Source organism: Danio rerio, chromosome 12 (assembly GCF_052040795.2).
Source record: "Danio rerio strain M-AB ecotype USA chromosome 12, GRCz13ab, whole genome shotgun sequence".
Taxonomy (NCBI): Eukaryota; Metazoa; Chordata; class Actinopteri; order Cypriniformes; family Danionidae; genus Danio; species Danio rerio.
Genome location: NC_141032.1, coordinates 45,009,505 through 45,034,345, shown reverse-complemented (window position 1 = coordinate 45,034,345; position 24,841 = coordinate 45,009,505). Strand labels below are relative to the sequence as shown.

General features: G+C 39.8%; 2 protein-coding genes across 30 annotated transcripts in view; one reads left to right on the top strand and one right to left on the bottom strand.

Annotated features, from left to right (window-relative positions):
* LOC147834572 (uncharacterized) overlaps positions 1-8,964 on the top strand; it is a 274,792-nt gene extending 265,828 nt beyond the window's left edge. For 5 of the 6 annotated variants that reach the window (XR_015504597.1, XR_015504602.1, XR_015504601.1 and 2 more), the window contains one exon: positions 7,388-8,964. The gene's annotated coding sequence lies outside the window, so the exon portion shown is untranslated. Of the gene's footprint in view, positions 1-7,372 lie in introns of all 6 variants that reach the window. The other variant, XR_015504603.1, reaches the window with a different exon arrangement.
* ebf3a (EBF transcription factor 3a) overlaps positions 1-24,268 on the bottom strand; it is a 142,074-nt gene extending 117,806 nt beyond the window's left edge. For 23 of the 24 annotated variants that reach the window (XM_087275278.1, XM_087275286.1, XM_087275280.1 and 20 more), the window contains exons 1-6: positions 23,544-24,268; positions 23,136-23,292; positions 22,752-22,815; positions 22,423-22,478; positions 19,887-19,960; positions 18,341-18,409 (exon numbers count right to left, since the gene is read on the bottom strand). In XM_087275278.1, the coding sequence (XP_087131404.1) occupies positions 18,341-18,409; positions 19,887-19,960; positions 22,423-22,478; positions 22,752-22,815; positions 23,136-23,292; positions 23,544-23,677 (554 nt within the window). In that variant the 5' untranslated portion in view covers positions 23,678-24,268. 24 annotated transcript variants of the gene reach the window in all.
* Between the last annotated feature and the right edge of the window lie 573 nt (positions 24,269-24,841).

Genomic DNA, 24,841 nt, shown 5'->3' with positions numbered 1-24,841 from the left:
TTAATTTCTCATGCTAATTTGATCTTTTTCATATTTCAAAATATATAAAAAGGTTTTAATTAAACAGTGGTATATATCATGGATATTATATGGGAATATGAATAAACCACATCCTTTGCAAATGGTACCTGACTTTGCTTGGGTGGATAATACTGGCTAAATCTGTTTACATTGTTGTTTCTGCTGGCGCTGCACTCGTTTCATAGCGTCCTGTGCCCATCGCATTGGGCAGATGGAGAAACACAGACAGAGGCATCCATCGCAGCTGGCTCTGATTACCGAGTGTCTATCCATTCTTTCGGCATCTTAAATCACGCTGTGAGATATTACTCAAAACCAGGAAGATCCAATGAAGCCCAAACAGATATAAAGTTTCAGACTCGCTCAATCAATACTTGTCATTTTGGCAGCCAAAACTTTGAGCGCAACTCAACGCAACGTAAACGATATACAAGGCACCAGACGTGAAAAAGCTCATTCTCGCTTTCCAGCACAAGCATCCTCAGTTCTTTACTCGATGATCTCCATCTAATACCCTCACAAAAGAGCTAAAGGCTCTGTGACACTCTCACATTACACACATGTGAATATCTCAAGTGCTTTTGCCACCCACCCGCCCTGAGAACGATTTTCTTTCGCTTTCCTCCCTCTGGTCGCACTCTTTGGACATGGAAGTTTACGCCTGGAGGATTCTAACACAAACCAAGTGTCATTTGTCCTTCAGTTCTACCCACCCAAGTGGTGATTAGTTTGGTTTAGCTGCTGGCTAAGAAAGCAAACCAATACAGTAGACCAAACAAGGGCTCCGGCGCTGGAGGGCAGAGAGCCGCTCTGATTGGCTGCTCTTCATTATGTCCAGCTGGAAGGTAAATAATCAACAAACACTCAATGAGGGACAGCCTGTTTCAGCCCACCACCTTAATCAACACTTAAGGAATCAAATTGGATTTGCCCTATCAGAGACAAATAGACTCCAGATTGGGTGTGCATGTGTGTGTGTGCGGCTGTCTCTTTCATTGTAAGAGTGACAGATATTTATCGTTCCCAACTCAAAGCCGTGCCCTACAGTGATACATTATTTCAATCGAGTTACAGTACACTGGGAAAAAAATAATTCGGAAATTGGTAGTAAAGTATATAATTAAATACAAAGATATTGTAGCATGTTGAATTAAGCATTAAATAAATCAATATTATATATAATAAATCATATTTAAATAATAATAGGGTAAATATAAATAGTAGCTATGATATATAAACAAATTATTATTTACAGTTTGTGATTAACAGGTTATATAAATATTAAATGAATAATTTTAACCTAATTATCTATTGAGTAACATCCAAAACATTGTGGGATTGCCAGTTTATACACTTTTACAAATAAAACAATAAATAATATGAGTAAATATCATATTTGTTACTTTTATTACGGCAATTGGTTGTAAATTATATAATTAAATGCAAAGATATAGTAGCATGTTGAATTAAACATTAAATAAATTAATAATAATAATTATATATATATATGTATATAATATATATATAATAACTGTGATATATAAACAAAATATTATTTACAGTTTGTGATAAACACATTATTTAATAATTAAACAAATAAATATAACTTAGAGTGAGTCGGTTTAAAAAATCTATTGAATTACATTCCAAACGTTTAGGGATTGGCAGTGTATACACATTTACAAATAAATCAATAAATAATATGATTAAATATCATATTCATTTCTCACATAAACATAGTATTTAAACCAATTTATTTATTTTTTTCATTATTGTTGTCTTAAATCACTTATTTTTGGCATGCTTTATAATAAAACACACATCATAAATAAATAAGCCGAGACAAATCTCTTTCGAAACGTGTGCGGCTGTCTCTTTAATTGTAAGAGTGACAGATATTTATCGTTCCCAACTCAAAGCCTTACCCTACAGTGATACATTATTTCGATCGTGTGACAGTACACTGGGAAACAAAACTCATTCAGTAATAAAGATATGGATATAAATCTATAATATATATATATATATATATATATATATATATATATATATATATATATATATATATATATATATATATAATAACTATGATATATATAAACATTTTATATGTATATAATAACATATATATAAACACATTAGTTAAAAAGGAAACATAATTATAATGCAGAACGAGACAGTTAAAAAACATCCATTGAGTTACATCCAAAATGTTTTGGGATTGGCAGTTTATACACATTTACAAATAAATCAATAAATAATATGAGTAATTATCATATTCATTACTTATTTAAACATAATGTTTGAAACAATTTATTTATTTTTTCATTATTCTTGTCTCGTATCACTCATTTTTGGCCTGCTTCATAATAAAACACACATCATAAATAAATAACCCAAGACAAATCTCTTTCGAAACATGTTTCGTGTTACATTGAAAATGTTTGGGGTCGAATGTCATTGCAAAATGCTAATAACAGCCTTGGCTAGCAAAAAAATCATCACACAACACCACATTATTTACAGCCAGCATCCAGCATTGCTTAGTGCCAAGAATGATATTTTTCAGAAAAACAATTGATCACTATAAATTTCCCCATAACAAAGTGAAACCAGTGGATTTCAACAAGCCAGTGTAAGTATAAACTAAAAAAATCTGGCTAATATACAGTATGTGATGTTCTTGCATCAGTATGCGAGGTGGACGCAGAGCCAGCGTGTGTTTGTGTTGGGGCCGTTCCATTGAGTAATCCTGTAGGTCTGGCAGAAGAATGCCATTTTTTAAAGACATCCCTTAAAATCTGCACCCTACTGAGGCCAGTGGTTTCCTCTGTCATTACAGAAGTGTAAACTCCTGGATGTGGGAGATTGAGGGTAATTTCTTACAGATGCACAGCCTTCTCTGGCTCTCGACATGGAGATTTAGAAAGAGAGAAGATCCAGCCAGGACTCAGACGAGCTCGTCCCAAATAAGGGTGGATGAGCTCTGAGTCACTACACACATGCAAGCCCGAAACCGTGACTGAACACAGGTGTACATTACTCATCACGGGCTTATCTGGAAATTATATTATTATGCATAAATGTCCATGACATACTATACCTATGCAGTCAGTGGGTTTGGTGCAAAGATTTGCACACACATCCACACCTAAAAGTGACGTCTGTGGATAACTTTTACATGTTACGGTTTTAAATAAAGGGAAAAGGGGAGGATATAATGAAAAATTAATGTATAATTCTTGATATTTCTCTTTTAAAACATGTTTAATGGCAATCCTGATGTATTTAGGAACACTTTTGGTTCAATATCAGACTATAAAATGTCAAATAATAATCTGCAACTTATATTATTATGCATAGATGTCCATGACATACTATACCTATGCAGTCAGTAGGTTTGGTGCTGATATTTGCACACACACCCAGACCTAAAAGTGACATCTGTGGATGTCTTTTACATGTTAGGGTTTTAAATGAAGGGAAAAATGGATGATATAATGAAAAATAAGTGTATAACCCTGCATATTTCTCTTTCAAAACAAGTTTAGAGAGAATCCTGATATATCTATGAACTCTTTTGGGTTAATATCAGACTTTAAACTGTCAAATAATAGCCTTAGCTATTCGAATATTATATTATTATGCATAAATGTCCATGACATACTACACCTATGCAGTCAGCAGGTTTGGTGCTGAGATTTGCACACACACCCAGAACCAAAAGTGACATCTGTGGATGTCTTTTACATGTTAGGGTTTTAAATGTAGGGAAAAGGGAGGATATAATGAAAAATTAATGTATAACCGTTGGTATTTCTCTTTCGAAACAAGTCTAGAGCCAATCCTGATGTATTTAGGAACACTTTTAGTTCAATGTCAGACTAGAAAATGTAAAATAATAGTCTTAGCTATATGGATATTATATTATTATGCATAAATGTGCATGACATACTACACCTATGCAGTCAGTAGGTTTGGTGCTAAGATTTGCACACACACCCAGGCCTAAACATGACATCTGTGGATGTCTTTTACATGTTAGGGTTTTAAATGTAGGGAAAAATGGAGGATTTAATGAAAAAATAACGTATAACCCTTGATATTTATCGTTCAAAACTAGTTTAGAGCCAATCCTGAAATATTTAGGAACACCTTTGGTTCAATATCAGATTATAAAGTGTCAAATAGTAGCCTTAGCTATCTGGAAATTACATTATTATGCACAAATGTCCATGGCAATCTATACATGTGTAGTCAGTGGGTTTGGTGCTGAGATTTGCACACACAACCAGACCTAAAAGTCACATCTGTGGATGTCTTTTACATGTTAGGGTTTTTAATGTAAGGAAAAAGGAAGGATATAATGAAAAATGTATGTATAACCCTTGATATTTTTCTTTTAAAACAAGTTTAGAGGCAATCCTGATTGTGTTAGGAACACTTTTGGTTCAATATCAGACTAGAAAATCTCACATAATAGTCTTAGCTAGCATATATAATTGCATATCACAATTGTACCAAGAGCTTTATCCTTAGTTTTATTTACAACATACAAGCAAGAAGCGAAAAGGAAAATCCGCCGCATTAGTGCCAACTGCTAGGCCAAGCTCTGTTGATGTTTTACATGCGCTACTGTTCCTGTTCTCGTTCATTGAAGGGCAGAGGTACGATACTTTTTCATTCAGCATATTGAGCAGGTCTCTGGACAAGCCAGCCAGCGGTTTTATAGTTAATCAATACCAATCCATTCCCAGCCTTGATGTTAAATAGGGATCAATACAGGCAAGCTGTGACTGGATCTGATTTCAATTGGTTGGCCAAGCAGTGGGTTTTAATCTGAAGCTAAATCAGACAGGAGAACATAAGTCAGGTGAATTACAACACTTCTTTCCCAGCACCAGGAAACGCCTGTCATATTTTATTATCGCAGTTTGGCCAGGTTTATTCACCACCTACGGTCTTTTATGTATTTATTATTTCATTCCATTGGTATGAGAGAAAGAGATAGAAGCTGTCGCTAAAGACTAGCATACAGAAAAGACAAGAAAATCCCATTTCTCAGCTCTCACGGAGGGGGAACCTGCTCCTTTTTTTTTGTCTCTTCTTAAATGATTGATTCAGAGAGACTGGACAGATCGATGAAGTTCTTAGGTTCAGTATGCTTCCCGACCAGAAGATCATAAGGATCACATAATTTCTGAATTAGTCTACCTGATTCGCACAGATCAGAGATGTGCCCTACAAAGAGAGCGGTTATTATAGGCAGAGAAGAAAAACTCATCTCTTTTTCTAGCACTCTTTGAGGTGTGTAACAGTATCAATAGTACTCTCTTCTCCTCCTAAATGCTGTCTTATCTAAATAGCAAGCTCTCTGTCGAAAGGCCTGTCATGTATTCCTCTAGATAACTGTTGTCAGCCACCACACTTTTGCTAAGCCCTCTGAAATCCCACTTTCAGGAGCGAAATCCATAAAAGTCATCCGAGTCTAGCGGATCTAATGAAACATGCTAGCTCCTATAGCACTGATTGATCAGCCAGCGGTCAAAGCCCTGGCCTGGCCGCCCCGGTGTCCCACTCCTCTTGTGGTCCATCTATGATGATAAATTAGCATTAGATGGGGCCTAATGAGTTTACTAAACATTTGGGATTTGCACTAATAAACTGGCAAGCTAGCAGGCTAGCAGTGAGAATGAGCAATCCCCGAGCAGCCCCTTATCTGAGGGACATGACAGTTAAACCACGCGTCCAATCTGCCATCGATTCATCATCCTGGAGCCATTGTGCATTCTTCACCAGAGGATAATTATGCAGGGAGTGCCTCGGAAATGCAAGTGTTTTATACAGATGCACACCATGGTAAAGCTTTTCGAAGAATACCACAAGATGGCACACTAAAGGAATGGAGTAATAAAAGAATATTCATTATGACGTTCTAATGGACACGCAATTAAAAATGCTTGAAGCTTCAATCAGCAATGAGAAAACTGAGATCGTAGCATACAATATATGACCGCCCAGCTAAACGGCCTTGTTTGGTGTGCGCAAACAATGTAAGAGTCAAACAAATATTTAGCATGGCTAATGATACTCTATCAAGTCTACTCCCAGCAACAACAATCAATCAGCATCGCACCCCATATTTAAAAACAATGTAAATTAGCGACAGCTTTGTGCTGGGTGAACGGCTGATGATGTGTGCTGGATGGCAGACAGAGTTCTGGACGCTGTAATTGCTGGGAATGATTATAATGAGGGTTTGGGAAACTTAAGCAGAGACTCACTTATAATGATAAACAGCCAGTGTGTGAAACAGCCGGCCTAACCTCTGAACTATGCCACTCACTGCTGGACTTTAATATTTCCTGACTGATACCTAAAATTTAAGTCAACGTCATCTGCTTGTTATGTGTGATGTCACATGATGCAGCTTCCGGGCGTCAACAAATGGTAATAATAAACGTTTACAAAGCAATGTAATACTTTCGAAAATCACGATCACTATATATATATATATATATATATATATATATATATATATATATATATATATATATATATATATATATATATATATATATATTCATACCTAATATCCGATGGCCAGAAAGCGATTAACTTTTTTTTATAAATTGTTAAAATGTATGCAGCAAGTCTAGAGAAATGACTGTAAAAAATGTGGGCGACGCAACATCGCCTTTTCACATTGAACGCTTTGAAGGCAAAACACCTCATGACAAACTGCTGAAAAAGCACTGCTGAAATTGGAGCCTGGGCATGTGCAGAAGGACTACCAGATGGAGCCAGAGGCGGAGCCACGGAATCAAGCTTCCAACCAAACGCTTCTACGTCAAATCAACCACGCGCTTCCGTACTTCTCATTTGAAGAGGCGGGTTTTTTGACTTGTACTGCACCCAGCCTCCAGGGGGCAATCTAACGGCCGGGAGCATCACTCAAAAGCAGAGTCTTGGTCCAGAGACTGTTGTGTAAACCATGATTTGATATAAAATTCACTTTAATGAGTGATATGACTAAAAAGTGATCATAAACAAATATTTTCTCAATTCAAAAGAGTAGCGGCTTGGACGCGGAAACAGTATTACATATGTCACGACTCAACAAGCGGATATCTAACCTCACAAAGGGTTGTGAAAGACAAGTTCATTCAGAGATACACATCCTGCGGCTCAAGCGAGCGCAATCTACCCACAAGTTTTGGTGGGAGATTCACAAAAAGAAGCACGCTTGCGTTATCAGCAGCACGGGCTGCTGGCCGATAATCTTTTGACAGGGGGGCCTATATTTAGAGATAACTTGTCAGCTTTAATAAATGATAGTTATTTGCTGCAGTTTTTTTTTTTGAAGGTTTCAGAGCTGACGGCCCCTCCCGGGAGCCCATGGGACGGGCGACGGCCAAGGCCCAGTGCCTCTCGAGGAGAGATGCTGATGGCGTGTGCCCAATGTCCAGATCGCTGTCCTGCGACCTCAAATTGGCGCGACCAGCACCATGTCCAATACAATCCTCACACTGTTTCCTAACCTAATCTCAGCGGTGTCACACGACAGATTGCCACATTCGGAAAAATGGGAATGGAGGTTGGGTGGGTGGCTGAGAGGGGGTGGTTTTTAAAAAGAGAAAAGACATGGGAGCTTTGTGTTTTTTTTTTTTTAAAGAGAGAGATCGGAGGGACAAGGAATGGATATTTCTTCCAACAGAGACGAGCACTCAACACCCTGATCTGATTTACAAACTGCTCCTAATGGCAAACAAATGTTGTGGGTGTGTATTTGCGAAAAAGAAAAGAGAACAGTACTGAACTAGCCAACATCTACCGCAAACCAAAAGCAAGTTATCATGCTTTTACAGCCTCACACACACACACACACACACACACACACACACAGGCATAGTGTTGACAGAATCAAACAGGACGCTCCATAAACACGCACATGTAAAATAGACAATGCGGCCGAAAGGAAACCAAACACGTCAATTTAATTTAGCACGAAAACATTTGGCTGAACCACAGCGCCCAGAAACTAGAGGCAACTACAGATGTAGTCAAAATAATAATAATAATCGCTTGCTTTAAAGCAACGTACACGTTAAAACAGATCTGTTTTGAATCTTTCCATGGTGTGAAGTTCGAGCAAAACAGGTTGTGGAAACGGGACACGTTGGCCGCATTCACAGAGAGAAGCGTCATGAACTTCGGACATGCATTCCAGTCAGTCCTTCCTAAACCACAACTGATTCAATTTTCCCGGTTGTTATTCAAAAGGAACGTGCACCCGCGCCGGGCTATTGTGTGACAGCACACCCTCTCCAACTGCCCGGGGTGAGTTTTTGTGCACGTCTGCATGCATGCGAGGAATCACATTTTTACGTGTCTGTCGATAATCACACTTTACGCACGTGAATATTTGTTGCATGTGAATCCATGCGTGCATATGCATGTGTGTGAGTGTGTTGACACGCTCAGCGGGGGGTTTCATATATCCCAACAAAAGGGGAGTGTCGTTGCTTTGTGCGCTGAATCAAATAAAAGAGGCTTTTTAAAGCACATATGTCCCCTCCACGGAGCCTTGATTAGACTCTCAATATCTCCACCAGACACACACACACAATAACGCCGGTTGTGGTAGTAGAACTAAGCATTTCTCCTCTACTTTTGCATCTGCCCCACTGCAGTTTTCTCACTCCAAGAGTGTGTGTGGATTTTGTCTCTCACTTATAGACTCCACGGAGCCGGCGTCTTCCGGTCGCAGGGCCTGTGCAACATGTCTTACAACAACATAGTGCAGGGTTCCCTCCTGTCTACACATGCTAGAGCCATTTCCCCCTTCCCTCCTCACACACAGACCCACCTGGCACAAAAAAAAAGAAACGCACATACTGCTATTGCCAAGTACCCTGCTCTAGCTATCATTCATTCATTTTCTTTTCAGCATAGTCCCTTTATTAATCAGGGGTCGCCACAGTGGAATGAACCGCCAAATTATCCAGCATTTGTTTAACGCAGCGGATGCCCTTTCAGTACTGGAAAACAGCCATACACTCATACACTACGGCCAATTTACTTTATTCAATTCACCTAAAGCTCATGTTTGGATTGTTCGGGAAACCGGAGCACCCGGAGGAAACCCACACGAACATGGGGAGAACATGCAAACTCCACATAGAAATGCAAACTGACCCAGCCGGGGCTTGAAACAGCAACCTTCTTGCAGTGAGGCAATCGTGCTATATATCTGCCACCGATAGATATCAAAACTCCTAAAAATTCATTCATACATACCTTTTCTTTTCAGCTTTGTTCCTTTATTTAACAGGGGTCACCACAGTGGAATGAACCGCCAACTCATCCAGCTTAAGTTTTATGCAGTGGATGCCCTTCCAGCTACAACTCAGTACTGGGAAACACCCATACACTCTGATATGCACAATGCCAATTTAGTTTATTCAATTCACCTATACCTCATGTCTTTGGACTGTGGGGCAAACCGAAGCACCCGGAGGAAACCCACAAGAACATGGAGAGAACATGCAAACTCCACAGAGAAATGCCAACTGACCAAGCCGGGCTCAAACTAGCGACCTTATTGCTGTGAGGTGATCGTGCTACCCACTGCGCCATTGTGTTGCCTGCTCTAGATGTCAAAACAACTAAACATCGACTTAAACAAATTACAAACGAAGAGCAACTTTTCAGATATGAAAGTGTTGAAGATTTTCAGGTAAGCGAGTGCGTTTCTGTGAAAACGTTGTTGTTCTATAGAAACGATTGCCTGCTCTGGAGTTGTGTTCTGTCGGACATCTGCTAGGCCTTGACCCACTTCTACGTGTGAGCAATGTGTGGCAGCGCTAAGGTTTGGCTTTTTGACCGCAGAGGCTGTTTCTCATTTTCTGTGTGAGTGCGAGCTGAGTGCTAGCTGCCAAGGGCAGGTTAAGCTCTCTGCTTCTCCCCTCCTGTAGATCTGGCATCCCTTCAGTTCCTCGCATAAAAGGTGGCAATCTTCATTAAAACCTCTTACAGACAACTGTCAGTTATTCACAGTTAGAAAGAGCCAGCTGTTCTCGCTCGCTCGTTCTCTCTCTTGATCCCTCTAGTGAGACGGAAGTCACTAGTTCATAACAGAGGAGTTTAGAAGCGGAGTCGGTTCTGAAGAGTTTCAAGGTGACAGTGTCATCCACGCTGCATGCAAAGGCATTTTTGTATATCATTATGTTGAGGAGACAAAAGAGCAATTAACAAATAATTACAAAAGATTTTTGGTCTACATTTCAAAACAAGCCGGCATAAGGAGAACCTTAAGTATGCTAATGATAAATCATTTGCATACTAGAAAACACTCTTTTTTTCTTGCCATTTATTTTTACTAAATACTCCGTTTATTAATGCAACAGATTAACATTTAAATGCTGAAGTTGATGAAATGAGTTTCATTTATTGCATCTAATAAAAAGCAGAAGCGCCACTAGCAGCAAAATGAACTGCAATGGGTTAGTCCGAGTAGGCCAAACATAACAACACAGGGTCAACCAATTACATGACCTTGGGGTGAAGCTATTGTTTTTTTTTTTTTCTTTGCAGACAGAAAAAGATAAACAATCATTATTTTTGCTTTTCGCTTTGCTGCCTCTAATGGCGTAGAAATGACAATGCATCTTCAACTAACGCCCCACAGACATACACAGCTGAAGTCAGAATTATTAGCCCCCCTTTGAATTTTCCCTTTTTTTCCCAAATAATGTTTTTCAGAGCAAGGAAATTTTCACAGTATGTCTGATAATATTTTTTCTTCTAGAGAAAGTCTTATTTGTTTTGTTTTTTCTAGAATAAAAGCAGTTTTTAATTTTTAAACACCATTTTATGGTCATATTTATTAGCCCCTTTAAGCTATTTTTTTTTCAATAGTCTACTGAACAAACCATCGTTATACAATTACTTGTCTATTTACCCACACCTGCCTAATTAAGCCTTTAAATGTCACTTTAAGCGGTATAGAAGTGTCTTAAAAATATCTAGTCAAATATTATTTACTCTCATCATGGCAAATATAATATAAATCATTTATTAGAGATGAGTTATTAAAACTATTATGTTTAGAAATGTGTTGGAGAAATCTCTCCGTTGAACAGAAAATGGAAAAACAAGAAGGGGGGCTAATAATTTAGAAGGGCTAATAATTCTGACTTCAACTGTACATTAAAAAAGAGCAAGGAGACCGAATCTAACCAGCAATTATGCTCCATACACGTGTGCCTGAAACCGTTTCACAACCTACACCAAAGCAGTACACTTTCAAACATCTTAGTATAGTCCTGCGTGACACTATTCTGAGTTATTTTTCTTTTCATAGTGGAGATTTACACTCTACCTTTGCTTTGGCCACTGCTGGACTTGCTCATTGAAGGAAAAAGCTCTCTCTCTCTCTCTCTCTCTCTCTCTCTCTCTCTCTCTCTCTCTCTGATGTTAGCCGAGGCTTTGCTGACTGTCTCATAAATAAGGAGTTGCTGTGCACACCTGTGTACCTGCAGCAGTGAGGCTGTTACCTGGCCAGAGATATATTTGCTGTCTGCAACCTCATTAATCAGGTCTAATGGAGCTCCGGCACTCTCCTCCTCACACACGTGCGTCTCTGTGAATATAAACACACATATACGTGCATCCTCCAAGACTGCTGTGGCTCTACTACAGCGGGTACAAGGACTTTTCAAATAAAACATTCATACACATATATAGTTCGTTGAATGTCACCTGGACAAGGTAAGATATAAATAAATAAAAATATTACTCTCGTGGCTGGAGGCAAAAGCAGCTGTTCAAGTGCCCTCTACTGCACCATTCAGTGTCAGGCACACTTCTAGCTGGTTTTATTTCTGATTAAACACAAAGTTTAGGTGGTATATTTCAGCGATATAGTCTTTTTTTGTCTCAGAATCATTTGCTACTTGATTTTGTCAGTCAGAGTCATGTAATACTGAATGTTCCCAGTCTAGAAAGCATCTGTGCCTTAAAAGGACGAATATTTGCTACTTCATAAATGACATATTACCTTAAGACTAGTAATGCATAACCTTAAGGTACTAATGTGAGCATTTAAACTGAAGATGAGGTACAAATATGCTCTCTAATGCTAGTGCAAAAATGTTTGTACCTATGTTATACCCTTATTTACACTTCAAGTGTAAATGGTGGGCTAAATTTGGTCAATAAAAATTTCTAAAAGTGAATTTGGCTTATGTTAAGAAGTGCATAGAAAGTCTTAAAAGGACGAATATTTGCTACTTCTAAAATGACATATTACTTTAAGATTAGTAACGCATAACCTTTTAAGGTACTAATGTGAGCATTTAAACTGAAAATGAGGTACAAAGATGGTCTCCAAGGCTAGTGCAATAGTGTTTACACCACTGTTATACCCTTATTTACACTTCAAGTGTAAATGGTGGGCTAAATTTGGTCAATAAAAATTTCTAAAAGTGAATTTGCCTATGTTAAGAAGTGCATAGAAGGTCTTAAATGGATGAATTTTTGCTACTTCTAAAATGACATATTACTTTAAGATTAGTAACGCATAACTTTTTAGGTACTAATGTGAGCATTTAAACTGAAAATGAGGTACAAATATGCTCTCCAAGGCTAGTGCAAAAGTGTTTATACCACTGTTATACCCTTATTTACACTTCATGCGTAAATTGTGGGCTAAATTTGGTCAATAAAAATTCCTAAAAGTGAATTTAATCTAGTCAGAAGTGCATAGAAGGTCTTAAAAGGATGAATATTTTCTACTTCTACAATAACATATTACCTTAAGACTAGTAACGCATAATCTTTTTAGGGACTAACGTGAGCATTTAAACTGAAGATGACATACAAAGATGCTCTCTAAGGCTAGTGGAAAAGTGGTTGTACCAATGTTATACCTTTGTTTACACTTCAAGTGTAAATGGTGGGCTATATTTTGTCAATTAAATTTTCTAAAAGTGAATTTTGCTTATGTTAAGAAGTGCATAGACATAGAAGGACTTCAAAAAACGTATAGTTGTTACTTCTAAAATTACATATTATCTTAAGACTAGTAGTGCATAACCTTAAGGTTCTAATGTGAGCATTTAGACTGAAAACGAGGTACAAATATGCTCTCTAAGGCTAGTGCAAAAGTGTTTGTACCAATTTTATACCTTTATTTTACACTTCAAGTGTAAATGGTGGGCTAAATTTGGTCAGTTAAATTTCCTAAAAGTGAATTTCGCTTATGTTAAGAAGTTTATAGAGGGTCTTTAAAAGACGAATATTTACTACTTTTAAAATGACATATTACCTTAAGTCTAGTAGTGTATAATCTTAAGGTACTCATGTGAGCATTTAAACTGAAAATAGGGAACAAAGGTGCTCTCTAAGGCTAGTGCAAAAGTGTTTGTACCACTGGTATACCCTTATTTACACTTTGAGTGTAAATGGTGGGCTAAATTTGGTCAATTAAATTCTCTAAAAGTGAATTTCATCCATGTTAAGAAGTGCATGGAAGGTCTCCATGCTAATAAACAAGGACTAAAGCTTTCCGCGGAGGAAAAAGACAGGCCTAGGAATTAACACTTAACACGGGCTTAATTACGGCACGCACGCGCCTGTGAAAACCTGCCATTCAAGTGCATTGGTAAATAAACCTCTCTTTACAGGTGATCCAAATGCGTCTCGCTCCAGACAGCCCTCTGTTCCAGCGCTGATATGTAATTAAAATCATCTCCAAAATTCTTCTCGACAGGACGGGCCTGAGCCAAAAATGTAAATGACATTAAGGGAGACAATGAATTGAATTTTGTTTAATGTCCCTTTTGCTGGTGCTAATTTACATAGCGCTTTTCCAACAAAAGCTCTGACCTTCTAAATGCTGGCATTTGCTCAGCACCGAGAGCAGGCCTGTGTGCGGATGAGAGGGAGGAGGTCTTTTTAAGTAGCCTGGTCGGAGAAGATACAAACAAAAGGGCAAAAAAATGGAGGAACGATCTGTGTTGGTTTTTAAAGATTAAAAAAACCTGCAACAGGCAGAGAGTGCATACACAAATTGTTCCTCGGCATATGGCTCCAGGAAGACCTAGCTAATAACCAAGCGTAATCCCTTCTGGAAAGGTCCTCCGGTATGAAAAAAAATTAATGAATGTTTAGCTAAATCAGCACTGGGACCCAAATACCACGCGGTCCGAACAGGTGCAGGAGCCTCGGCGAAATGAGCTACATAAACCGTCCTGCTACACAACTGTGTACTCTGTCAAAAAAAAAGTCAATCTCATGAATTATTCAGTTGAGGGAGGGGGTTGGCTGTCAGAGGTCAGCATGTCTTGACCTTTCTGACAGGAAGTGAAAGGGAGATCGGTTGGCTAGGAAAACCCTGATCGCTCTTGAGTCAGAGAGGTATTATTAGTTCTCGGACCGATATGGGGGCGGTAAATGATCCAACGCCTCGCTCTTGACATGTGTGTTCAAGACATCACCTACAAGAGTTCAGGACTAGCCGAAGAACTCATTTCTGAGGCTCAATCTATCTTTCAAAAATACCAATGAATAATCTATGGTGAAACAGGGTCGGGTTGTAAAATATTTAAAGATCCGTCGAGGTTGAAATTTTGTAACAGCTGTGAAATACAACCGAGTTTCTCTCAATGTTTTTTTCTTCTTCTCATGAAGAACCTAAAGCTGCACCAAAGTCCAAGAGAAATAGTATAAACAGATGTCTGGCTTGACTACAGGAAAATAGGACACATTTGGAATGATAAGTCTCCTAAACTCCATTGAAAATGCCAGAAGCGAGCGGGTGCCAGTTATTGTCCAAGCCTGTGCCAACGAGCAGTATGCCTGGCCCATGTGCCATCTGGGAGAATGTGGCTGAAAACGTTATTGATAATGGATCACCAGATCTTCTGGTCACCATAGCCCTGTTTAGCAGAACATTTTCTCCCTTTATCTGTCTATCTATTTGTCTATCTATCTATTTGTCTATCTATCTATCTATCTATCTATCTATCTATCTATCTATCTATCTATCTATCTGTCTGTCTGTCTGTCTGTCTGTCTGTCTGTCTGTCTGTCTGTCTGTCTATCTATCTATCTATCTATCTATCTATCTATCTACCTATCTATCTATCTATCTATCTACCTACAGTATCTCTCTGTCTATCTAGAGTCACACTAGTTAACTATTTTAATTGCAATGCAATTGACCCTTCCTCGTCCACTCATACGGTGTCACTTTGGATCTAGTGCACGTGCACTCAAAAGGCGTTTATAAATGGTGACTGAGCATGCTATATTTTAGCTTCGCATGAAACTCCCTTGTGTACTGTAGCGTTCCACTTTTTCCTCAGAGACCAGAAAAAAGACGGACCTAACAAGACATTACCCCACAGGATTGGCTTTGTGATTACAAATTAGCTTTATATCATACACCCCACCTGCACAAACGCTTCAGTCATTTGAGGTTCATGTTTCCATGCATTCCAGCCTCTCTCAGCCGCCTTGTTCTCTGAGCGTTGGATAAAATCATCTGTTCACAGTTGTGATATGCAGACAATGCAGTCGGCTAATGAAGCACATCTGCTTTTGTGATCCGACAGAACGGATCGCCCCTCTATGAAAATGATCCTCTCGAGTCTTTCAGACGCCTCACAATCAAAATGTGAGCTTTTTTTATTCGCCGTTTCAACCTACCACAATATCCCTCCTTTTTGCAGAGTATCAGACCTTCTTTGCACTGTTCTCCTTTTCCTCTTTTACTAGTGTTACACATATTGTTCACCAGATTGAAGCACAAAGCGCCAAGACATCTGATCCGTCCACCTCTATTTAGGCACAATACAAAGCCCAGCAATTTATGGGAAGAGTCAATGCGGTAAATATCAGCGAAACCCTGCTGTAAAGTGTTCATGTTTTTTCCTTTTAAAGGTAAATACATTGTATAAGCCTCAGTTGGTGGGGAGAATCGACTCTGACTGCCTGAGACTCTTTTCAGGATCTGCTAAGAGGAAGTGATATGTGTTTTATCTTCTGTTCAGAAAACCAAAACAAATCCTCCTCCTCCTCGCCGGGACTCCTCTTTTTTTCTCTCTCTCTCTCTCTCCCCCCACTAGCTTTTCTTTCTCTTGCGGTTGAGTTACAGTGAGTGCATGAATGTCGGTCCTGTAACTAATTACTGTTCGCACACTGTCAGAGCTCTTCAGCACGTCTGTTTAAACAAGCTAATCATTTAATGCAAAGATAACCAAGGTTGCTGGGATTGATTCGCACTCTTTGAGGGTGTTTACAAAAGAAGAAGATGTAAGGAATCTTTATTCCTCACTAAAACAGGTTAAACAGAGGCTCTGCCCCAAAACCTAGGGGTTTGCCTACGTAGGCAACATTTTAAGGCATCGTTATGCTAATGTAAATAAATATTTCCTACCTATGTACAACTTTTCAGTCAAGTTTGCATCAGTCATTCAAGGCTAAGTAGTTTGTAAATGAAGTACAAATCTTTAAAAAATATGTACCGCTTGACCTAATGTATCTCTTATTGTCTAGAACTTTTAATTTAGATCAATGGTCTCAAACTTGATTCCTGGAGGGCCGCAGCTCTGCATAGTTTAGCTCCAACCACCTCCAACCCCTGCTCAATTGTCTCTAGTAGTCTTGAACACCTTGATTATTTGCATCAGCTGTGTTTGATTAGGGTTGAAGTAAAACTGTGCAGAGCTGCGGCCCTCCAGGAATCCAATTTGAGACCTATGGTTCAGATCAGGGTTCACCAATCTCGTTCCATGGAGGTCCGGTTCCTGTCTGGGTTTAGCTCTAACTTGCCTCAACACACCTGCCTGGGTGTTTCAAGTATACCTAGTTAGACCTTGATTAGCCGGTTCAGGTGTGTTTGATTAGTGTTGGAGCTAAAATCTGCAGGACACCGGACCTCCAGGAACAAGTTTGGTGATCCCTGGTTTAGATGCTGCCTGTATAGGAAGCAGAAATCAAGACTGCTTACTTGGTTTTACAACAGAGCTCTCCTCACTTGAAGTGTTTCTCTGAAAATAGTCTGTAGTACGGCAGGGTTTCCACATTATGACCACATGACGTGAGAGCGGGAAACGCTTAGACCTCCAAACGCGCAAGCACGACCATCATTTCGACACACAGGGCATGAGTCCTTTTTTCCGATGCTTCACACACTTCATGCACAGTGAGTGACAGCGGCAACTGGTCACTGCTATTTGATTACTAATAAGAGAGATGTTCCCTCTGTCAGATACCAAACATTCCCTGCTAAGCAAACAGCTATTTCAGCAAGTCAAACATTAGCATTGCTATCCACTGGTGGCGCATATTTCGTTCCCAGCTTTACCCATCATCTCACCCCCCAATCTAATTTCTCACTCAGTGGACAGGCAAGTTCGTGATCTGGAGATAACTTTGCTACAGCTACGGCGAGAAAACAAGAGAAAGAGAGAGACTCTCGCTGCTGGCAGCGCTTGCTGGTTATTCATGGCTCTTTACAGCAGATGGAAACAGAGAGACTCCTGGCTTTATGAAGCAAGGTAGGCTTGTTCTAGCTCACTAATCTCCAAGAGGCCCGGACTCGAGCAGCCAGCGCTCCCTGTCACATTTACCGTTTCAGCCGCGAGTCCAAGACCTGCCCTGCCGTAATCCACGTACATGCTGCCACCGCAGGGATAATTGGACAAAAAGGAAGAAGTGTAAGTCTCGCAGAGTAAGTGTAACCTTGAGCCAGACTCACAAAGAGAAACATAAGCTGCAGAAAAAAAAGAAAGGACGTCAATTACCCACTCGGCAGGAGCTGGTGTGTTTGAACACGCTTTCCCTAATGTGATCAACATGCAACCGCCAACAGCCAGCCCAGAAACATTACTCATTTCCCACCGGCAGCACTACAGAGTGCAACGTAAAGACGCCTTTTGCCTTGAACAAATGCACGCTTGCAGACGTTGCAACGCTACTGCTCTGCCACGGCACACAGTCATGCCACAAAGCCAAGCAAGAGGCGCTGTTTACAGAGAAGATAAGCAGAGCTGTTGTTAACAAATTAGGATGAAAGAATCATGAATGTAATGCCAAACGCTCTCTAGATGTGGTAAACTGCTTGCAAGTCTGGAGGAAAGCACTTCCCTGACAACTCACCAGCAATTACACGCTCCCTAAAGACACCCCCGGGTTTCCACATCAACCCACCTGCGCGGCACACACCGCACAACAACAAGGGGCAAACCCAGGCCAGGCAAACTCTGAGGCCGCAGCGCCTTACACTCACAGGAATCAAAGAGAGTCTTACCTGTCGATGATCACGGGGTCTGAGGGCGTCTCGTTCCTGTTTCCACAGCTTTTTTTGTCACAACACCGACTTGGGGAGAAGAGCACACAGAGAGAGAGAAAAGGAGACAAGAGATATTAGAGAATCAGCAAACAGCTTGCATGTGTCTATCGTCTTTGAGCACCGTGTGTTTAGATTTATTCATCTGACACACACTCTCTCCCGTCCTCTTTTCTAGCTAACCGCTGAGGTGTTTGGCGTAGGTTCTGGCTGAGCCTGATGGTGTTGTTGGTGGCTGTGGTTCTCGCAGATGCGGGCGGCGGGTAAACACGGAGCCCGGCGCTGTGGCTGAAGGAGGGAAAACAGCATGTTTTTGGTGTTTGTCTTAGTGCTGAGAGGAGGAGAGGGGGTGCCAGGAGGCTGGGAGGGGGGAAAGCTCTCTCTCAGCCCCAGCTTTTGTTTACCTCTAATTGTCAAGCTGTTGTGTCTGGAGAGGATGCAAGATGCCACCTTCAACCAGGATTTCTGTGGGGCACTTATTAATTACCAGCTCAAAAAGCCTCCATCAGTCTCCTACAATGTGCCAATGCCTCCATTTTGAGGCCCTGAAGATGCTTCCATTATGCTTTCTTTAATTAATGTTGAAATTACAGAGGGGAAAAAAATGTTATGCCTCTTGAATTTAAAGAAGCCCACTTGTATAATGGTTACATGTCTAAGTGAGCTAAATTAACACCATATGGTATGGAAAACGCGTAAAGCTCCTTAAAGCTGACAGCTAAAGTGATTAAGGTATGTCTATGGACCTCTGCTTGGGACTCGGAAACGCATCTGTGCGGTTTAGACGGAAGCAACACAGTGCGGTGCATGCAACTTTCTTCATGGGTAAAGGAGACGCCTAAAAGTTGCTATCGTTGTTATGTTGATGTGGCGAGACCTGCAAGGTTCTGATTCTTTTCTGATTTGGTGGACAAGCGGATGCTTGTTTTCATAGGCGTCGGGTTCTCCTCCAGTGCAGTTATTTTATTTGTTGTCATTTTAAGTTTTAAAATAACCGCAGGATCTCTCTGAGGTGTGCGCGTACAAATCCGAACAGCTAAAGTGACGCACTGTTAAACGGCTGAGGATGAAAAGCGCTTTCCAAAATGCCCGAGTGCATTTGCGTTGACCTCTGTGTGCGAATTCAGATTCATCCTCTATAGTGTTAAAAGTCCAGTGAGATCCTTCTCAAGTCCGATGTCACCTAATGATCCGGTGAAAATGCGCTTTTGAAGTAGAACTTCTGAAACTCGCAGAACAGGGCGCAAAGCGAACCGTAAATCATTACGCATAAGCCGGCTGACAATTCTGAACATTTGGATTCTTTTCAGCGCATCCAGGCAGATCTATTCAGGGATTCATTGATTTTCTGTAAGGCTGATGCTGGGAGGCTTGGATGGGCCTACATCATGTGCGTTATGCATTTATGAAAACATGACAAGACATTATGCCTAATAAAATGCAATTACGCAGTCAAATGTTGTGCTTTATAATTAAATGAAAATGTCAAAAACACGTGTTTTCTTACCTGCACATAATTTCGTGTGTGAGAAGAACTCGGCACATTTCTGGGTTTTTGTCTTGTCCTTCATAAATAATAGCCTTGAAATAAAAGTGACATTTTTAAACAGGCAGGTTATATTTAAATGAAGCATTCAAAATATAAAACACAAAACTGCAGCTATTCTGCATAAACAAATAAACTGAAATTAAACGGACAATCATTAAATGTGTTCATATAGCACAAAGTTCGGGTTCATCAATTAATAATCGACAAGACAAGGTGCGTAAATAAAATCCATTTAGCCCACATAAATTGTTAAACAATGCTTTATCTGTAAACCAACACACACATGTCCACGTTCTAGAGAGATAACCTTTGTGTTATTAATTTGCATAAATAAATATGATGTTTGAAATGAATAGCAACACTTGGCCCGTCGTTGCGATGACAAATTATACCACATGCATATCACTTTAGAAATGAAGAGTCGCATATGCTTCTGTTTAGATCTTTGCGCTATTTATTTGTGGAATGATAATAGAAATCACATAGATGTCGCTTCTCCGACGCAGATGGCCGCGGTAAATAATACCCATAACCGTACACATCAACGCGGTTATAATCTGCAGATATTTAGGGGTAGAGTGCTAATGGGCAATCTGTTGTTTATTTTGAGCCGCTAACAATGATTTTTCTTTAGATAAAAAGCGGTGTCGGGGGGTACGCTTGAGTAATTTTTGAGCATTGGCTTTAACAGATGGCGTTTGGAGCTGTAGGTGCGCACGGGCCTTGGTGCTTTTTGCGCGTTCTGTCTCACTCTCTCCTTCTCTCCCTCTCTCTCTCACTCTCTCTCTCTCTTTCTCTCCCTCCCTCCCTGTTTGCCCTGTTCCCGTTATGATGTACTGTGCAAGAGCGCACTCCAACGCGTCCTTCCGTGGGATCCGTGTGGCTCATTGAATGCGCTCTTGCACAGTTTATCACTATATTAAAAAATAAAAACAGTACCATTCATTCATATAGCTATACAGGTACAAAATTATTAGTATACTAAAATTAAATACAAGTGGTTGGGAATAAAAATACGTGCAATGTGCCTAAATAAACATGGCATAAAAATAAATTAATTGCATTAAAAAATATGATAATGCATGTTTATAATTAGCAAACTTTTAAATCCTAATTTATCAAATGCATGCCGAACCAAACGCTGGTTTGCACATTCTCATTACATTAATTTTGTTAATGAAAATCTATTAAGATATAACAAACATGTACAATTAAAACGCTTATGCCAAATCTAAAAATTGCAAACAGCTAAATACGCACTGTGTAGAATTTATCACAAATTATTTGTTGTGTCCCTATTTATTTTTCTGCCTCTCGCTGAAAATATTAGGAAAAGCGTTAAGTGGCTGTTCAGCACCATTGACTCTTTGATCATGTTCATCTCTATTCAGAGGCGCCTCATACAAAACCTTCATATTTTCTCTCGTGTTATGGATAAACTACAGATGACAAGAGCTTCAAAATCAAGCTAAAGATCCGCCCTTTTCTTTACTTTAGCGCCTGAAATGGACAATAGAAAATGAGCTGAGAGTGATTTCAGAGAACATCTGAGTACAATATGAACTCAAGTGTCAGTCTCACGTCTGGCGTTTTATTTTTATGCCTTCAACCAGATTTGATTACAGCACAACAAAAGTGAGTTTTCACGTGCGACAGCGCGATCTAAATGACACACTTAAATATAGTAAGTGCATGGCAATTAATAAATATTGCACTGACAATGAAAGACGCGCTTTAAAATTATTGTTATATCATAAAAGGCGCAGTTATTAATTAAAACTATATATTATATATGAATGCATTAAAATAACATTTTTGTGATTCGCAATTATACGCACATGATCTAAATCCAAAAAGAAAGAAAGAAAAATAAACCGATTTAAAAGATGCAGCCTTATTGAGCGCAATACTCAAATATGGGCTTTGACTATTATGTTTCATGTGCGAGGGTAAAACTGTAACATGCTTGATAAAAAAACTAATCCCGAAAATTATAGAGAACAATTTAGATTATTTTGCATTTATCATCAATAAATATAGATATATACATTTTATTTTTAAATGCGTAATTAAAATATATATTCACATTCTTGTCTCCCCCGCTTTTTCATTAATTCGCAATAAATTACCATGAAGCTACACGAGAAGAAAAACGTGGTAATGTGATTCATATTAAATTAAATCTGCTAAATAACCTCCCCCCATTAATCAGAGCAGTCCAAAACAGAGACACGGCTTTACATTACAGTGTCCACAGTAGTAGTACTACTACATGTGAATAAATCGAGTTATTTTATTCAGTAATAAGAATAAAATGCTCTGCATCTCCGAGAATACGCATTTACTTAAATCTGTATTTACTAAGAGAAATGTGGCAGTGTGTGACCGAAGCATGTTTAACTGAAACTTAAACATACACGTTATAAAATATACTAAATACACACAAACACACACACACACACGCACGCAAGAGAAAATATATAAATGTGCTTACCTGTTTTGTCATGGAATCAATTAACCGTACATAAAGATCCTGTTCTGTTCTGACGCCTGTGGGAAATTATTTGTGTTTTTCAATGTGGAAAAAGTCTTGTGAAGGAAAAAAAATCTACACAAAGTTTCCTCGGGGAAAAAAATCAGAATGTATTCCTGAAATGTACTATTTAAAATATTTATATATACTATAATCGAAGGTTTGCTTTATACTAGAAATACATTTGTGGAATAAACTGAACATATTTTAAGTAAACTAAATGTAAGTCAATATGACTCCACTGAGTGAAGAAAACACTTGTAAATCTACACAGAGAAATTTACACTTACCGTTGCTGTACAATAGTTGTAGTTTGTAATGTATCCCATTGTTAGTTTTTTCACTGTTAGGTTCCTGAAAATAAGCATTTGTTGGGGGTCAGATTGGCATTACTGGAATGCTGAGATTTAATTTTTGTATATTTATAAAATGCATGCATTTTGTCTGTATGCATGTTCTCCGAAACACATTTACGCTTTCATCCAGCAACTCTACTTCTAGTTTGTATCAATCCCCGGCAATAATGTGTGTAATGCATGTATCTATTTAGTTTAGTGTTTTGCTTTTCTGTGATATCCGTCAAAAGTGCTTTACGGCGCACGTGTTTCCAAAGATTCTAGATGTGGAACTTTTTTAGCTGAAAATTCAAAGCAGTATTCCAGAGTGGCGCTTACTTTCTCCTTTTCCACAAAGTCCACAAAAGCTGTCCTTTCGATCTCCACTGGCTGTCCCTGTCTGTCATAAAGCGCCAGGACGAAGTGGAAAAAATTGGATTTTCTGAGGTTGGATGGCGGTTGTTTCTCATAGTGCGCCCGTGCCAGACCAACTCCACTGCGGGGGAAAACAAGACACCAGTGTGGGTTAAAACAACAGGCGTACACACTTGAGATACAGATAGATGTAGATAGAATGAAAACATGGGAGAATTCTTGATTTGTCACTTAAACTGTAATATGATGTAATGAACAGGGGAAAGCGGCGAAGAGGTGCATGGGGAGAGTGTAATTGATACATGGCATATTGGGGATTTAGGGGTCGATCTGAGAAATGCATTAAAAAATCGGATGATTTGGCAAACGTACCTCTGGGCGGCCGTGTGCGCATCCACCACCCCAGCCGTGTGCATCCACGATCGGACCGGATTCATGCCACTGCCCAGCGGTTCCTCTTTCATAGTGGTTCCCCCTCTCGGTATATTTTCCTGAATACCAAACATTAAAACAGTTCGCGTGCAACCCACTTCCAGCCAAAGAGATGAAATGAGAGTGTGAGCGAGGGCGCGTCGTTTCTCCGAGAGCCCCTTCGGATAGCCGTGAGAGTTTGTTTGGGATTTGTCGAAAAGAAGAGAAGAGAAAAAAAAGCAGTCCCGACTCCTTCTTCAGTCCGTCCTGCGTTGGCACCACATGAACGATTCAGCGCGTAAAAGATTCTCAAGCCTCTCCAGCAGCTTGTTTGGATAGATGAGAGATCCTCCCGTGGAACAAGTCGCGCAAATAGCCGGGATATTCGACTTGTTTTAATTCAGTTAAACATTTCTTGCAACTTTCGCTTGTTGTTGTTGTTGTTGATGATGATGATGATGATGGTGATGATGCTCTTAGCTTGGTGGCATCCTATAACAACAGCATCAAAAAAGGCTTCGGGACACTGCTGAATCCACCACTTCTGGCTCCAAAAGACAAATAAACGCGTAAATGATCACCGTGGAGGTGTTCCCGGACACGGGAGAGGATGATGAGGGGCCTTTAGCGCGTCTTTGCAGAATGGATGGAAGCATACAAAACTCAACCCTCTATCCCCCAGGACTGGAACCTTTCCCGGGAGCCAAAAACTCCAGACCCACGGGATCCACGCTGTCAGAGGATGACGCGCACGTGGGCGGGGCTTTGCCCATACATGGAGAGGATTGACGCTTCCTGTCGCTGGGCTTTAAGCTTGGACCGTGAGTACGTACGCGAGTGGAGTCACTGCCGCTGCTGCTGCTTTTCCAGTGAACATCATGTCAAGTAATCATCAGAGAGGAACAAAAAAATGAATGATAATGAAAGCCGGCAAATAAAGCGCGCGGCGCGCAGGAACTATATATCCTGCGAGGTTAAAACTGCCATGCAAGTTTATAGAGTGCAAAAGAGGGGGGTGGTGGGGTTGGGGGGATAGAAATAATAACGATAATAATAATAAAAAAAGGAGCACTGACCACCCAATTCCTAGCAGCTTTCCAGAATTAAAAAGAAAACAGAAAGGCCATCGTCGCAATGACAGTGCCAAACGTCCCTGGCGCCTAATTGACAAACGCAAATCGATTCACCGGTTTCTCCTCTGATTACTCTCAAGTCGAGAAGGTGCACTGGCATTTTAAGACTAGATGCTCCTTATAATA